The sequence below is a fragment of the Kwoniella shivajii genome, chromosome 6, assembly GCF_035658355.1.
Source record: "Kwoniella shivajii chromosome 6, complete sequence".
Taxonomy (NCBI): Eukaryota; Fungi; Basidiomycota; class Tremellomycetes; order Tremellales; family Cryptococcaceae; genus Kwoniella; species Kwoniella shivajii.
The window spans coordinates 1,276,423-1,293,269 of NC_085913.1; the positions used below are offsets into that span (position 1 = coordinate 1,276,423).

General features: G+C 42.5%; 6 protein-coding genes across 6 annotated transcripts; 3 read left to right on the forward strand and 3 right to left on the reverse strand.

Moving 5' to 3' along the window:
- Positions 1-118: 118 nt before the first annotated feature.
- IL334_004940 (acyl carrier protein) lies at positions 119-1,266 on the forward strand (the record flags this gene model as incomplete). Its single annotated transcript, XM_062936655.1, has 4 exons — positions 119-322; positions 688-826; positions 1,058-1,077; positions 1,240-1,266. 4 exons carry the CDS (start codon positions 119-121, stop codon positions 1,264-1,266), a joined length of 390 nt encoding a protein of 129 aa, XP_062792706.1.
- Positions 1,267-1,599: 333 nt separating this feature from the next.
- Positions 1,600-4,256, reverse strand: IL334_004941 (uncharacterized protein; the record flags this gene model as incomplete). The annotated part of the gene is made up of 8 exons (XM_062936656.1): positions 1,600-2,205; positions 2,273-2,398; positions 2,470-2,744; positions 2,826-2,993; positions 3,062-3,354; positions 3,512-3,619; positions 3,730-3,810; positions 4,003-4,256. The coding sequence occupies 8 exons, from the start codon at positions 4,254-4,256 to the stop codon at positions 1,600-1,602; spliced, it is 1,911 nt and encodes a 636-aa protein (XP_062792707.1).
- A 393-nt stretch (positions 4,257-4,649) lies between these two features.
- IL334_004942 (uncharacterized protein) lies at positions 4,650-6,415 on the forward strand (the record flags this gene model as incomplete). Its single annotated transcript, XM_062936657.1, has 8 exons — positions 4,650-4,734; positions 4,802-4,868; positions 4,936-5,094; positions 5,163-5,409; positions 5,493-5,635; positions 5,735-5,911; positions 5,986-6,056; positions 6,135-6,415. 8 exons carry the CDS (start codon positions 4,650-4,652, stop codon positions 6,413-6,415), a joined length of 1,230 nt encoding a protein of 409 aa, XP_062792708.1.
- A 205-nt stretch (positions 6,416-6,620) lies between these two features.
- Positions 6,621-8,286, reverse strand: IL334_004943 (uncharacterized protein; the record flags this gene model as incomplete). The annotated part of the gene is made up of 5 exons (XM_062936658.1): positions 6,621-7,096; positions 7,236-7,697; positions 7,817-7,919; positions 7,994-8,071; positions 8,161-8,286. The coding sequence occupies 5 exons, from the start codon at positions 8,284-8,286 to the stop codon at positions 6,621-6,623; spliced, it is 1,245 nt and encodes a 414-aa protein (XP_062792709.1).
- Positions 8,287-8,598: 312 nt separating this feature from the next.
- Positions 8,599-11,347, forward strand: IL334_004944 (uncharacterized protein; the record flags this gene model as incomplete). Its single annotated transcript, XM_062936659.1, has 2 exons — positions 8,599-8,621; positions 8,677-11,347. The coding sequence occupies 2 exons, from the start codon at positions 8,599-8,601 to the stop codon at positions 11,345-11,347; spliced, it is 2,694 nt and encodes an 897-aa protein (XP_062792710.1).
- Positions 11,348-11,711: 364 nt separating this feature from the next.
- Positions 11,712-14,597, reverse strand: IL334_004945 (uncharacterized protein; the record flags this gene model as incomplete). Its single annotated transcript, XM_062936660.1, has 3 exons — positions 11,712-13,155; positions 13,209-14,297; positions 14,527-14,597. 3 exons carry the CDS (start codon positions 14,595-14,597, stop codon positions 11,712-11,714), a joined length of 2,604 nt encoding a protein of 867 aa, XP_062792711.1.
- Between the last annotated feature and the right edge of the window lie 2,250 nt (positions 14,598-16,847).

Below are 16,847 nucleotides of genomic sequence, written 5' to 3' on the forward strand. Positions count from 1 at the left end.
GGTGAGGGAATTGATAATGATCGCATTCCTCCTTATACTTCGATCTCACACATCTCATCTATCTATATACAACACTCTGATCATACCATCTCAACACTATAGTATAACATCATCAACAATGTACAGATCAATCCCAGTACTCCGATCAGCTCTCCCTTCCCTTCGACTCAAAGCAACTTCCTCAATCGCAAAAACACTCAAGCCTCAAGCAGTGACATTCCAATATAGAAGTTATGCAGCTGCAGCAGGATTAAGTAAAGATGATATCTCTTCAAGAGTGTTGGACGTTTTGAAAAGTTTCGAAAAAGTTGATTCTACAAAGGTACGTCTTTGAGCGTATATCTTTTTAACTAGATTCGTTCGAAAGGGAGATGATAAATTGGGAGAGTTTGGAATGGGTGATATGTCATAATGTGGAATGAAACACAGCTGATTGGATCGTTATTTATTCATCTCACTTGTCATACTTCTTGGTTCGACTTCATCATTGACACGTACAATTTACCATTATACCTCAATGAAATGTCCCACCTTACACTTTTACCAATCCGTAAATCTCTTTCCACCTCATCTTCAAATCTATCGATTCGTATCGGTCCAACACAATGAATTGACTTGCTCGGATTATTAAACCAAACCATATCCCCTCTTGTCTGCTCAATGATCAATATCCCCTCTGATCAACAGCTCTCACCATCCGCATCATTCACTTCCGATCTCGGACTCGACTCCCTCGACGCCGTAGAAGTAGTCATGGCCATCGAAGAAGAGTTCGCTATTGAAATTCCTGATGCTGAAGCTGATGAAATCACCACTGTCCAAAAAGGTGAGTTTTTGCTCCTCAGTTCATCGGATGAACCTGCAGAGCTTTATGAGGTGGAAAAAGATGGTTTGACCAATCTCATCGTTGTCGAGCGTTTTGGTATGAGTTTTGACTATTGCGCGGAGAAGAAGTAGGGAAAGTTGCTCTGCTTAATGGGGATTGCGTGAAAGCTTCTGTATTGTGTCAGCTGTTTTATGTGAGAGATGATTGCTGACCCTGTGAAATCGATCTTAGCTATTGATTACGTCTCTCACGTGAGTATTGCTTCCTTAACATCACACTCAACTAGCCTGACCACTTACTAATTTCCTTTCTTTTTCCTTCTCGTCAATCTTATAGTCTCCCGAAGGTATGTTCCTGTTTTTCCAATCACCTCACAAACGATAAATCACGTGCTAATGTAATCTGATCTTTAGCACATTAATCAACAAAGCGATCAATAAATATGAAACGTGATACGTGATGTGATATGATGGGATGTGATTAGTGACTTAGTTAGCGCAGATGGTCAAGCAGTCATATGCAATTTACTTCTCATTATACTATCTACGTGAATCATTCTACTAATCGGATCTGACTCGTGTTTAACCCTGGGTCAGACAAAATAATCCCAATAGTCAAAATCGCTTTTCATCGGATGATCAAGATTTGCATTGGAAAATAAGAACAGCAGAACAACAAGGAATACATGCTGGTTGGTCATAATGCAATAGTCGGTGTGTAAATCGAGACTTAGTTCCAAACCTCATCAAGAAGTGGTATATCCCGCAACACAACTAAAAGGCTGATTCGCCCTCCTCACCTATACCTGACTTGTCAATATCCATAGGCTCTTCACTCTTTGTTTCGACCGATATTGGGTTTTCTAGTGTCTCAACACTATCATGCCCATTCCTGTTTTGAATATCGATTCCCGTTCCGTTCGCCATTGCAATCCCTTTCCAATCTTCGTTGGCAGTTCCAGTTCCAAGATTGAGCTCATTTGCTTCTTTACGCGTTCTCAGAAATTCCTCTTTATCCTTATCAGACAACCTTTCGAATGGAATATATTCTTCTACCCATGCGTAACCTTTCATCCTTTCTCTCTTCTTCCGTCTTCCTTCTTCACTCATCTCTCCATCTTCAGGATTTCCACCGGTCGAACTTGTTGATGAAGAGTTTCTTGACATTTCCACTGACACGTCAGGTTCAGAAACTGGTTTGGAGATCTGTTCGGAGACAGGCAGTATTTCAGACACCGGCTCAAAAACGAAAGTTGATTGTCTACCCGACGTTCTAGCCGATCTTCTTTCACCTGGAATTATAGGTTTACCTTTCGAATCCAATCCATCAAATTCAGGTGAAGGTCGCTTTCTTCTTGTTGGTCCTGAATCTGAATCGAACTGCAAAAGTACAGTCAGCAGGAATCGCTTTTGTCTTCAGGCGAGTTGGCGTGGTGGTAGGACTCACTTCGGAGTTGTCATCATACACATAATCGACTTTCCTACCCTGTCTTCTTGTTCTTGTGGATCTCAACTCCGCACGCTGTTGCATTTCGACTACTTGAGCAATCTTTCTTCTCGATCTTTGTACTCTCTAGTATGGGATGAAACGTATCAGCGTTAAATGGATCTCACTTGCTTGAAGACAGTATAACCATTGCTTACCCCTTCTTCCTTTTCGACTGCTTCTATTCTCTCCTTCAATCTTTCAGCTAATGAAGCTTCGTTCTTCCTAGCTTGGACTAATTTCTTCAGTTCATTAGACAGTTTCCCACTTTTGGCGGTGCTGGGTATCTCGTCTGGGTTACCTTCCGATCTCAATTGAGAGAAAGTTTCCAGTTCTGTGATCAATTGATCATACGAATCTCTATTGGTCGTTATGCTTATGAGTTGACAAGGTCGTTTGTAAGGGTTACCAGATTTATACAACCTCCATGAATCTGAACAACATCGAAATTCAATCTGATCAGCTTTTTAACCGCACATTCGACCATGACCAGACTTGACAAAAATCTACTGACCATCAAAAGCCCATACCCTCGCTCTGTCTCGATTCAGTCCTAACTCTTTGACTACGATGGAATCTTTTTCGGTGATTTCGGCTGGAGGAGGTCTTTTGGCTTTACTATCCATCGCTTTGGCAGGAAATTCCCTATGGATTATATTTCGTATTGATTCAGAATGAGTTACTAGAAGAAAAGCAACCCATGAAATAGGTCAGTGGATAGGAAGACACGTTGTGATCAGCTTGACTCACATTGCCAATCGACTAGTTGTCTTAATAGAGTCACTCTTTCTCTCCAATCCAATTCAAAGATTCCACTTCCTTTTTCTTCCATCCGCTTTATAGGATTGTTCTCGGCTCTTGCACTTGAAGGTTCACCGTAATATCTCAATCTACCTAATTCTGATCTATATCGATCATATGTACAACATGATCCTCTATCTTCTTCATTTATGGGCCATCCTCTATCCCATACTGTCCATTCGGACGTACTGGAAAGCTGATCGTTGATGTAATTCGACAATTGCGATTGGATGTTTTCGGGTCTGTAACGAGAAATCGAATCAGCGTTGGAGACTTTCTTGAGCTTGGTATGAACATCGTGTAGCCTATTTGTAAACCACAACCATAGATCCGACCCTGACTTCACATATTCGGCGAAAAGGGGTTGTGCGTGACACCATACGGGAGAAATAAACCTACGTGATATTCCTTGAACCAGGTTTGAGATTACCCAAAAAGCAAATCAAAATGCTTTCCAGTATATCATCAGGTCTATTTGCCATTGGTTCAACTAAACATCTTTCAAAGCTATTTCATCATGAAGGTAATCCCATATATCAGCATATCTTTCTCAAAAGGGGGGATTTAGGTGCCACATCGAAACCGTACGGCACTTCGGTGACTGAGAGAAAACTCACTCTTCTAAACATTCTAATCGTGATATTTTGCTTCTTAGATTGAATTTGATGATGAATGACCATGTGTAAGCTACTTGCCAACTAGAAATACATCAGTATCAGCACTTTGACATCTTCGGCGATCTTACATGAGAATCATCAATGTGGCACAAACGATTTAGTAGATCGATCAACCTTCAACGGGATATATGGGATTATTGTGACAGTTACGCGCGGACCCTCTCCTTGTCACCATCCCAAAAGAAAAATAATAATTTCCCTTATGATACTCACTCTTCATCCAAATTCGAGACTTGCGCTTCTACTACATGGTGCTTCTTCACATCTTCATCGTGACGAGATTTTGAGTCTATCTTACGTTTCGATTCCTTGTCCAACGGCAATGATATGTATATAGGTGATATCGACGATTTGGTCTCTTCGACTGATGGTGTTGATCCTGATCGTTCTCGCTCGATCCCAGTGGAGGGTTGAGTCGAAGACGATGAACCAACTTTCAATTTCACTTTTGAATTGGAAGAGGGCATTTCAAGTTCATATAGCTTGATCTGAATCCATTCGAATCGTGTGGGGGTATCCTTGATGCGGGTGATATGTGCGAATAAGGGTTTATAAATGACTTGGCTATGTCAATGTGGAAAGAGAAATACAGGATTGGTTTGCGCTTTTAGTTGAAAATAATTAACGAATGTATATGTATATATATATATTATGATTTTTACTACGCGATTTTCAGTCCGAGCAACATCAACATTTTATATATACACGTAACGATTTGGTGCATTACCCCGCAATAAACCCACGTGGTTGCCCCACATTTCAGATATCGAGTAATCGCATCTGGTGTCGTGCATAAACTGTAGAAGACATCAAGAATGCTTTACAACATCCCTCTTCATGCTGCTAGCTTCACTCATGCCATGATATTGCGCTCGACAGCGTACACTACCGCTCGGAGGGGTGCAAGAGGGGTGCATGATTTCGTAAGAGGAGCTACCGCGGGAGGTGAGTAAAACTCACACGGCACGGAAAATATCGCTTATGGCTGATTTGCGATGCTGGGAAACGTTAGGGACATATAAAGTGCCACTGAACAACCCAAAGATCGTAGGAATTTACTCATCAAGAGGGAGTAGGGAGTGAGCTTTGTTTTTCGTCTTCTTGTGAATCAAATAAATCTATAAGCTGAAATGACATATCAACTAGATATCAAGAAGATGCAGCTACCGTTGGATCGTTGCAACTTCGTCCGGCGGAACTTCGAACGACATTGACAAAGCTTAAATCACCTTATGAATGGGACCCGTCTTCATCTGGATCAGAATTCCTCGCTTCTCAAGTAACTGCTTTTGGGATTTTTGACGGGTAAGCAGAACGCTCTGACTTGTTTGCTATCTTTGCACAAAGCGGTATACTGATGGTCAGACGAGAAGACACGGTGGTAGAGAAGTATCGACGTATCTCAAAGATAACCTGTTTAAAATCATTGAAGGAGTGGAGTCGGACCAAATTGAACCTTTGGTAGAATGGACGAAAGATCGTCATGCAGGTTATTTCAAACGTTGGAGAGGAGGCTCACTATCACGTTGGACAAAATTCGCTATCAATGGACAAAAACAAATCCCTGGAGATGGTGTCGAGATGACCATGGAAGAAAGATTAACTACTGCGTTCTTACAGGTACGTACATCAAACTCGCGGTACAAGAGCTACAAGGGAAACAAGTGATCTAATGAGTTGAACTGATAACTCAATTGAAATAGGCGGATAAAGAGATATTGGAAGGAATTGAAAAATCACAAAGATGCGGTTCGACAGCTTCACTCGTTTTGCTTCATTCGCTAGATAGTCCAGGTCAACCATATTGGTCTTCTAAGGAGTTGAGTCTCACCGTCGCTCATTGTGGGTGAGTAGAGATAAGCCTATCTCACCTCCAGTCGTCTACAGCAAGTCAGGAGATGAATGAGTAACAGTATAGCTGATTTTGGGTGATCTGTGATATTAGAGATACACGTGCACTCCTGTGTCATCGTACAACGGGTCAAGTCATATCTCTCACAGAAAAACATCATGCTGAGTCTAGAGTGGAAGCCAGTCGACTGAGAAGGATGGGAGCGGAGTTATTGGTCTCGGATAGTTTTGGAGAAAGTAGATGGATGGGAGTGGTGGAGAATACTAGGGGGTAAGTGAATGTTCCTCTCTGTGCAAGTAACTTGGGCGATGTCATGCGTACGACTGATACTCTGGTGGATACAGCTTCGGTGATGGAGACTGGAAACCTTCAGGAGTAACCGTAGAGCCAGACGTAACTACCCGTATAATAGATGGTACGTTTACTTCTCCTTTTTCCTTTGAAATGCTAAGAGTCGAAGTAACCTAACGTTGTTCTTCATGTGAACTTATAGGTCAAGAACATTCTTATCTTATACTGTTAACGGACGGTCTCACTTCCTTACTTACAGATCAAGAATTAGTCGATTTGATAAGACATTCCTTTGACCCTACAAGAGCCGCAAAGACGATCGTCCATTTCGCGGAGGATTTAGGTGCATCAGACAATTGTACGGCGATAGTAGTACCTCTAGGAGGTTGGGGTGATGTAGGTGGGGAAGATACCACGAAAGATAGAAGAGAGTACAGGAGAAGGAGGTTTGGCGAGATGAACACTAGAATGCAGAGAATGTAGATCTCAGCCCACGACTTGGACTAGATTCACTTTCAAGAGGACTAGGAGGGTTCATTGAGGATTACCATCATTTGGGATAATCATATAGCATTTATACATTATGAACTTTACAACATTATCATTATCATTAAAAGTCTTCTCTCCATCACGTCATACTCATCCATGACAAGTCATTTCAGGGACCATTCTGGGGGCAATTCAGGTCCTAAACAGATTGCCAAGGTGGATCTTCCTCCATCTCTTGAACTTGATCAAGTGGCCGAGCTTGTTGTCGCTGTGCCGTAACAGACTCTTGCATTTGATCAATGTCTTTTGCTGGAGCAGGCGTAGTAACAGACGTTGGTGCTTGAGCACTGCCTAATCTCGTTTCTGGTATGATATTGTTTTGGTCCACTTCCATCTGGTCTTCTTGTTGTTCTTGATTTGCGGTACCTTCTGCGGTACCTTCTGCCGTTTTCTCATTATCTGCACTTTGTTCCCTATTATCCATCAATTCGAATCTTCCACCTCTACCTATCCCCCATGATTTACCTTTCTTACCTCTTCCACCTCTACTACCTTGTCCTACAGAAGGATATCCAGATATGACTTGAGCCATCACTGATTTACTTAGAGATAACCTTTCACCATGTGGGGAAGGTTCCAGGCCAAGCGAAGAGAGGACTTCCGGACCTAATTCGACTGTTTGGGGAGAAAGATCTGCGTCAGCGCCTGAACAAATGTCGAAAGCCTCATATCAGGGTCAAGTCACAAGATGGTTCATCCAGCTTTCACAAGCTTAGGAAACCATCAAGTTTGGTCTAAATGGTAGGGTACTCACCTTTTTGTGAGGTTTTCATGGATTTCAAATCGAAATTTTCCAGTTCTTCTTGATTGTTTATACTCATTCTAGGTTTATAAGTACCTTTCTGTCGCCGTTGAGGAATTCTACTACTACTACTACTACTGCCTATCTCGATGTCCATACCTATTCCATCTGTTTTATCTATTCCAGTGATTGAGGAAGTGTTTTCATGCCCAATGGAAGCTGATGGGTGACTTGATGACGATGGTCCTGCAATAGCGTTTTCATCGATTGATGATCTCCTTACCTGACGATCTCCTGTTATAGCAGATGATGGGAAGGCGTCTGGATCTGAAAACGAAGTAGGAGGGAGAGGAGGGGGATCAGTAAGAGCTGATTGAGATTGGAATTGGGGTTTCAGAGTGATGGCTTGAAATGTTATTCGATGATTTGTTGAATACAATGGTGGATGAGAAGGCTCATGTGGATTATCCGAATCTACAGATGAACACTGTTACATCAGACACCATTTTTCATACTCGGAAGGATATTACTCCCAAGTGGCGATGAGAGAATAATACGTAGTGAGGTAAAGAGAATTCAAATCATTTACTCACTCCTTATCAAACCTAAAATCACTTCATCACCTATTAAAGGTGTTACTTGACCTTGAAATATCTGATTACCAACCTTTAAGAAAGGTAATGGTGAGTCTAAACCCTACGCACGGCCATTACCATAATCAGCAGTGAGACCTTGAGCTAGCGTTTGATACGAGTCCAACTTATACGTACAACCAGCTGATATTGAGTTTCAGTTTGTAAAGCTCTTGAATCGATGGTAGGTCCGAGATCCATCGTTACGTATATTTCCTAGCGTTCACCCTTTCTATCAGCTCATATCCTTTCTTTCTTAATGTCGGATTGAGGGGAATGACAGTAGGAAACAAATGTATACTCGCCTCTTCTTCGTCCTCGTACTCATCTTCATCAATTTCGTCGAAACTATTGACATGATTCCAACCTTCACCAAAAAGGCTTTGCCCTTGTTCGAGCAGACGATGAGCGTCTTCGGATGATTGAAGCATATTTTAACACTTAGGCAGGCTGCCTCTTTCCGTTTTAATGCCAATTCGAATAGCTTGATATCCTTTTATGTCGACTGTATCATCATGATATTGGATAAGTCACAACACATCACATCAACAACAAATCATTGTTCATGTTCTTACATATCTCTGTCGGCGATCTCCGCTTTCTTTAGTTTTTTTTATGTTGTTTTTGCCGATTTCTTTACCTTTCACTGGACTAGGTTTAAACAATGATCCATAAAATCTCATTATTACTGGCTATGTTATCATTATTCGAATTATGTGCCGGGAGATGAGAGGACTCAGACTATGAGGCGCAACGAAATACTGAGGTAAATGAGGCTACTAGTGTCTTGCATTGTGTGGCGCTGACCTCCCGATATGAAGGTTGAAGAGGGTGATCTTTCCTCGACTTCCAAAAACTCCTCTAGTCTGCCGAGCTACCGGGTTGATACCAGTATCGCTTGGTCAAGCTGTAGGGAATACTCGACCCTCCGATTCGCAACGGAAATGTCTGACAAGTGCTGCCAACCGATTGGAAGGTTCCCAATTGTCCAACGCTGAGCAAAGTCCTCATCCCGTTGAAACAACTTTCAACCTCCAACTCGAAGATTGCTCTGTACCTCTACAAACTCTCCTCGATCAATATGATCTCACCTCACCAATCCCCTTTGCACACCTCGTTCCCCTCCTACGACACCCTTCATCGCCTTCTACCATCATCACCCTTACACCATCAGTAATCGCTTATATTGAAGACTTCGACAATCCCATGTACAAATGTGTAGAACTCTTAGAAAGGCTTTCATCTCAAATGGGGAACCACCAAATGCTCGCATTACTTCCGCCCGTAGTCCAGTCATTCTTACAACGGGTAGATGTGGAAGTAGAACGAGGAGGACAATGTGAAGTGGGAGAGTTACAAAGATGGTATCAAAGAATCATACATTCTTTGAGGTATTTTAGCGGGTCAAAGGCAAACTCGACAGCTTCATATAATCAAGGTCTAGTATTACCTTTACCGATCAGGATGCAAGTCACTCAAATGATATCACATTTAATGGAAGTTTTATCTTCTTTACCTTCTTCCTCCGACCAGTATTGCCAACCTCGTATATCCTCTTCCTTCTTGAAGTTGTTGATCACACGCCGATATCTGACACCCGAATTAAGAAAAATGCTCGTTAGACATACTTGGTCTCATGGAATAGATCTTACGCCTTCACAATGGCATCAATGCACTATATCTGCCATGGATGAAGGTAATGAAAGAGATGCGAAGAGATACAGGAAACGCAAACAAATTGCAATTGATAAAAGGCAGCCGGAGCAAATTTTAAATGTAGAGGAAGATTTATCCGAATTTGCTGGGAATATGATTAACCATTTTGGATCTGGTCAGTCACTTAGAGCCAAGGAGATATCTAGATTGATCAGTGAGATGGTCATTGCCAAGTATGACCAATCTATCGACGATTTACTGCCAACACTGGAACCTTTCCTGTACCCAGATATACAAGAAGGAACCCTAGGTCATGAAAAATTCAGGAATGATATGAGAGGAACAAGATTCAAAGCTGCAAAATACGACGTCAATTCGTTGCTCCGTTATGCCTGGTCAATCTTGATACATCGATCTACCAGAGAGAAGAAAGTAACAGGTGATGCGTTACTTGAGATGGCCGAGACTTTACCTGGAGAAGCGGTCGTTGGCCATACGTTAACTCCTATAATGCATGGATTAATCAAACGAGGAGAACCTCTGAAAGCATGGGATATTTGGAGAGATCTGATCAACCATGAAAAAAATGCGACTTTTCCATCAAAAGGACTTTTTATAGATCGAATCACTTTAGCTGTAGCTATGGAAGCCTGTTACTCAGCTAGTAACCTTGAAGCAGCCGTAACTCTGGTAGACACATGGGCGAAGAAACGTATGATCATGGATGAATCAGGTAATGAGGATACTATGGCAGGATCTATCCAACTTGACGCTCAAAATATCAATATCCTACTTAATCTCTGTCGACGGGATGGGAAAGCTTCAATAGCATTCCGACTCTGGTCAGCTGCATTACCTCGATATGGTGTATACTTGGATGATATATCGTTGAACCTTTTATTGGATATTGCAAGATACAGTGACAATGATTTGGAAGATGAAATATCTTTATCTCGTTCGGAAGAGAATGAGCTCTTCAAGAGAAGATTAAGAGCCTTCGCTGATGAATTCCGATTCCGCCGACGACATCGACAGGAAGCTGAGTTGAGCGAGATGGAAGACGAAGATTGTGATGAGATAGGGTATTCAAACGAGAACGAGCGATCAGACATGATAAATTCCGATGAAGGATTTTGGGGTAAAAGTCCAACTAGTATATTGATAAATGATCCTGAATTTGCTTTCAGATTCAGAAAAGATAAAGGTGGTCTTGAAATACCATGGAAAAAGGCAAGACGTATATTTCGTCAAGTAGTCTTAGGTAATTGGCCACACTTGAGAGAAATCAAATCTCCCTTGGAAATCGCATATCATCAAGGTGTTTCTTTCGGTTCAATCGCTTCTTTCTTTGGTCATTCTCCTTCACCCGATATTGATACTGATCAGGATGGTGAATCTAATAACAGTAAAGTTGAAGATAGAGAAATCCGGTTACCTTCTGTGAATGCAAGATTCACTCATATAATCCCGACCTCTAATACATTCAAATCATACATCGCTTTGTTAGGTTATTATAATAGACATTCGGAAATTGCTCTGACGTTAGGTTGGATGAAATCACTTGATGTAAAACCGACTTGGTCAACAATGTGTTTAGCCCTATTACATATTTGCGAAGCTGAAGGACCAAGAAGATGGGTCAAAGGATTTGGTGAAAATGGAAATATAGGACTGGTGAGAGATGAAGAAATAGTAAGGAAATGGTTACAACAGTGGTTGGGTGAACAAGATGAAAACGATGGTAAAGGTGGTAGAAGATCAATCGTTCCCACAGAACAAGATGTAGCGAGAAGTAGGAGATGGTTAGCTGAGAGAAGACAGAAGTTAACTGCTTGATGATATATTGTAGCATGCATGTGTATGTATCTCTACTGAGAACACAGCCTACTGATCGCGATTGAATCGCACAAGCATGCAAGGCGATCTTGCGTTCGCTTCTACTGAATCGGCTTTGCATCGATGCGGGATAAATTAGTATTCAGTTACAAAGCAGGCACTATGATGGACTTTGAGGGGATCTATTGCTACAAATCGACTTCATGTGATCGAAGAAACGGCAGAGCAGAGAGAGGTACGTGGTCATCACAAAAGGCACCACACAAACATGCATAAAATAACAACATTGGTAAAAATCCTTTGACTTTTGATAAACACGATAGAGCCCAAAAAGAAACCAAGTCCGTTTTCGTTTACTACTTGACTAATTATCACCATTTGACCAACCTTCCGCCCAACTACCTCTTCTTTCTGACCAATGACTGCTTGAGATGACGTTGGACGGAGGCTGTATTTTGGTACCCAATTCATCAACTTTATTTGATCGTTGTTCTTGTGAATTTGGTGATTGTCCAGATAATTTCCTCAATCTAGCAAAAGTTCCCATACCTAAACTACCTCTTCTTGGGAACCCTTGTGATAATTCAATTGTTGGTACATCTAAACTTGGATTTCGATGAGCAAAACTTTCACCTGCACCTTTAAGAGGTACTGATAATCTTTCACCGTTACCACCCGGCATTAAAGGGAAAGCTGAATCAACAGATTCAAATCTCGATCTACCTTTAAATATCGGTTCTGAATCCATTGAAAATCCAACAAGATGAGATCTTGAAGCGACATGTTCAATCTTGTACTCTGTTTTGGTGGCTGGAGCAGATACAGCTGATAAGGTAGAACGTTTGTTCGGAGATATAGCTGAAAGTGATCCTGACGATTCGCTTTGTCGGATAGTAGGTAAATTCCGCGTGACAGCGGTAGGACTGATCGAGCTTGACGTTCTTGACATTCCTAATGCAGATACGGCGGAAGTAGACGCTACTTCTGATGCAGATGCGACCGCCGCGTTCTCAGATGCTAGAGCTATATCTGCAGTAGCAGCTAGAGAATCGATGAAATCAACTTCCGCCCAATGACCCATACCAAGTGATGATCTTGAAGGAGCACGAGTTGATTGATCACCTATCGAACCTCTACTTTCCGCTCCTGCTGATCCAGGACCACCTGGTGATATATCCGATCCTGATCCCCTTGCGTTGCCTGAGTTGGTCGATCTGACAACGATGTTCAAGCCCAGACCCGTAAATCGCCCGGGAGAACTCTTATATCGAAGTATACGAGGACGTGTAGGTGGAGCTTCTGCCATAGGAGTTCCGTGGGGACTGGTTTCTTCAGGCGCGAGGGGTTGATAAGTGGGTTGAAATATTGGTTGACTAAGCTGTGGAGGTGTTCGACGTTGCATCACTTTAGGTGTAAGTCCTCCGAAAGATTGACGTAACGTGGTCGGTGCAGAGGGTCTACGACTACCATCCGTAACTGATCGACGTCCCCCCCGATTTGCCGAAGGCGGCGTAGCAAGTGATGAGACAGGTGGATTCTCTGACATTCTTCTCAACTCAGCTCCAGTCCCCGTTGGAGAATAATGGTAATCCGCTGCGGTTGCTTCGGGAGCATAGATAGGGGTAGGAATGGATATTGATCCAGCCAGTCTAGGTGCGAATGGATCTTGAAAGGCGGTGAATGGGTTTCGGTAAAGAGATGACGATGGAGATGATGCAGGTTGTTCTAATGGCGTCGTTAGAGATGTAGTGGAATTGGATGCGTTGGTACTAGCCCCGGTTTCTAAACCAGGTGTATCCATCTCCGCGCTAAGCATTGAGTCAGTATGTGGTGTAAAGCAGAGACTGAGCGAGCGACTCACTCTTCGGGTTCGCTTGAATCTTCCCTTGATACCCAAGCCCAATCACCTCCTCTTTGTATACCTAGTTCTCCGTCCTTTTCCTTCAAAGCGTGCAATTCCCTCAATGTCAACACAGGTAACGAGTTGGAACGGGTCATAGCGACCGTGGCGGAGAGTAACCGTGCTCGCGTTCTGGGTGGCGATGCCGGTTCCTCACGCTCTTCCTTCAACGCCTTCCCTATCTCATCACGAGAGATAAAGGTTGTATTGGGCTCCGCTTCATGGCCTGAGTGACCTTTAGAAGAAGTGCCATCCGATGAATTTTCAGAAAAGATCGTTGTCATAGGTGCTGAAGCAAGAGGGGAGGGGTTGGCAACCGGATTTGCTAGAGAATGTCGCACTCTTGGAGGGAAACGGTTGGCCGGCGGAGCTTCCCTGCCCATTGAGGGCGCTGTATTTGGTGTTGCTGTCATTGTACTACTTCCACTATCTTTTCTTGAGAAACCAGATGGCTGACCCAATGTGCTACCTAATCTAGGAGGAGCTGTAGGAAGCGAGCTTCCCATACTTGAGGAACCCCTCGACATCCCCATGCCACCTGCGCCAGTCAACGCTCCAGCAGGTAAAGGTCCTCCGAACGGTGTCAACAATAACATTTGATGAGCTGATAATCGTCTACTTGGCGGTTGGATTTCATGTAGTAAAGGTGAAGGACGTCTTGGTCTTCCCGACACAGATAACCGATGAGCAGCTGTTGATATCATACCTGTACTGGATCCCGCCGAAGGGTAACCGGTCGAGGATGATGTGGGTGACATGGACGGAGCCATCGCGGTCATATTGATGTTTTCCTTCGAGGGTGAGTTGTTCTGACTGTAGGGAAAGGTATATCCCTTGAAGGGACCAGGTTGATCTGAGGGTCGTAGCTCTTCAATCGCTTTGAGAGGCGATGAAGGTCTTCTTGAACTTGAAGATACGTTACGTGATGAGAGAGAAGGGTCGATAGGAAAAGTTCGTGGTGAATTCAAGGTGTATTCGGCTAATGTATTATATAACGGCTGATGTTGATTACGAATACTGGAAGAAGATGATGAGGTTGAAAGCCGTTTTCTAATGAAAAAAAGTGTGAGTTCGGCAGGATCCCACAAATGTGAACGGCCGTATGCAAAGATATTTGGTGATGTGTCTGCTTTACGAAGTAGACATTTGTCACCGAAAGCAAGCCAAGAGGCCAAAACAAAGGAAAGGTAACAACATGTGGGCAAATGTCTGAGTGCCTAGGAAAAGCGAAACCAATCTAAAAAGAGGTAATAGGAACGAACATAAAAAAGAGACTTACTGCGGACGATCAAGGTTGGCCTCTGGTTCAATTTGGTTCACGGCATCCATGATACTGACGTGACGATACATTTCGTTACTTCTCTTTCAGTTGCCAATCGATATAGTTGTGTAGTTATGGGATGTGCTTGTGATGGGTAGAGACGATGCAGTGGAAAGCGTTATGCAATTATTCGAGGTTTGCAGTGCAGCTGGATAAGAATGAATGGAGCAGATGATGATTTTAGAGCTTTGATATTTACCTAAAAAAGCATCCGGAAGGGAAAGAGGACTGAAAAGCGGCCGGCAAAGTTAGACTAACCTAATTTGGGGTGGATTCTGGAATTGATATTTAAGTTCAAGACTAGCGCGGTTCATGAGTAAGCAAAAAGCGCTACAAGAGGCAAAGGTGATGAGCTGAGATGTGTTGAGTGGAAGAGTGATGTTCGTTATTGAAAGATGAAGGATCAAGGAGGGGAGATGTCTTCTGTTTACTCGTATTTATTCATTGTAGATCACCCATTGTCCTCGGCGTTTGAGGGTACGTAGAATGAGTTGAAGTTTCGAATTGACCGATAGATCGGAGCACGAGGTGTGTGATTTGGTGTTGGGAAGGTAGAATGGATTCTCTAAACCGATCTTATATGTATAAATTGATCTTCAATTCAATTCTTGGAAAGGAAGATGAAATACTTTGATTCATTTTGAAGAGATGGGGTGAATGTGGTTTCTCTTTTGGTATTTTGCGATCGAAGAAGAACCGGGGGGAGTTTGAATGATGGTAATCGGTACGGGATGAGTAACGTCTTGCGTAGGTAAAGAACGGAATGGTACCTTTTTTTCTCCAAGTTTGCGAGATTACTGACAAAAGAGAAGGAAGGGGGAAGGAAGACCCGGTAAAAGAGGTTTTTCCTCCTCAATGGTTGGGTTATCTCCAAAAAGGGAAAGATGCTGAATTTGGGTAATAAGTATTTAAAGTTTGCTGCATTTTGTTCCGGAGTATTCTCCAAAAAAGTTAATCTATCGATCTCCATTCTTCTTTTCCCTTTGACGGTTTTCGTGCTTTCATGCCCCATATTACCCAGAAAAATCAAATGGTTCCAAAACTTATGGCATTGATTGGATAACAGGAAAATAGTCATATACTCGGTTATAGAGTGAAATACGGAAAGAATGAGGAGAAAATCATACTAATAAAGCTAGAAAAAGATAATCCTGTAAAGTTCGGTCTCTAAATCCTAATTCAGATTAAAAATGTTTTCCCCCTATTTCCCCCATTTACGATGTAAAAATCCCGATACTTGCGGGGTGCTTTGTTGTTATATTCTTTGCGGAGTCTGGATTCGATTATTGCTGTTTAGATGAAAGTAAAGTCGAACAAGAGTGGGAGAGGGAGAGGGCGACGTGGAGAGGCATCGGCGACGATGATCTTCGAAAAGCTGCACTCAGTCAATGGTACAGAGAGGCAATCAAGGTTCAGAATCCAGAAAGTCAGACGAGTGGAACTAATTCCTATAACGCCCAAACACTGAAATGCGTTGATATAGCCTTACCGTTCCATCTGTCAGGACGCATTAATCGAATACCAAGAATTTCCGGAAAGGCGTTTTACCGTTTTTACCGATCGGAGAAACTTTGTTTGGGATTCAGATTGAGTATATAGAAGCGAAAAGCCCCATGAATTTTTGATTACGGACACGTCGATCTACCTGTCTCACAAAAGGAAAAAAGATCTTGGTAAATGTGCAACCGAGCGTGAATCCCGATTCACATACAAGTAGATGCGTAGCATTCAAATAGGATGATAACAATCTTTGTAAGCGAGATGCTGTAAAGAGTATCTCCATTTTGTACGGTTCATGTTTTTCAAACGGAAGGACGGAATATTCGGTAAATGTCTTACGCAATGTAATCATGATCATGGTTCTTTCCCCGTTCTTGAATCTTGAAGTCTAAATAGGCAATACATAAAACCTTTTTCTTGCGACGCTTAGTGGATCAAGACGCGCCGACGAATCTGCTTTACCTTGGGAGATTCACGATTGCCATGGAATCGAGCAGAGGGAGTGATCGAAACTATACTTCTCGTTCAACGACTTTCTAGATGAGGAATGTCTATCTGCCGATCGTGACAGAAGCCGCTCTACGTATGCGAGCGATGACATTTCGAGTAATGAAGGATGACTAATTTACTGATAGTGTTGATTGCTATTCATTTGCACGTCGCTTCGGCAAACCCGGTCAGTAAGTTTATAATTTCATTACAATACAAATATTGCGAAGATCGTTCATTCATAAATGCTTATCGTTACAGAAATAACCGAAGTAGGGTGAAAGGTTATT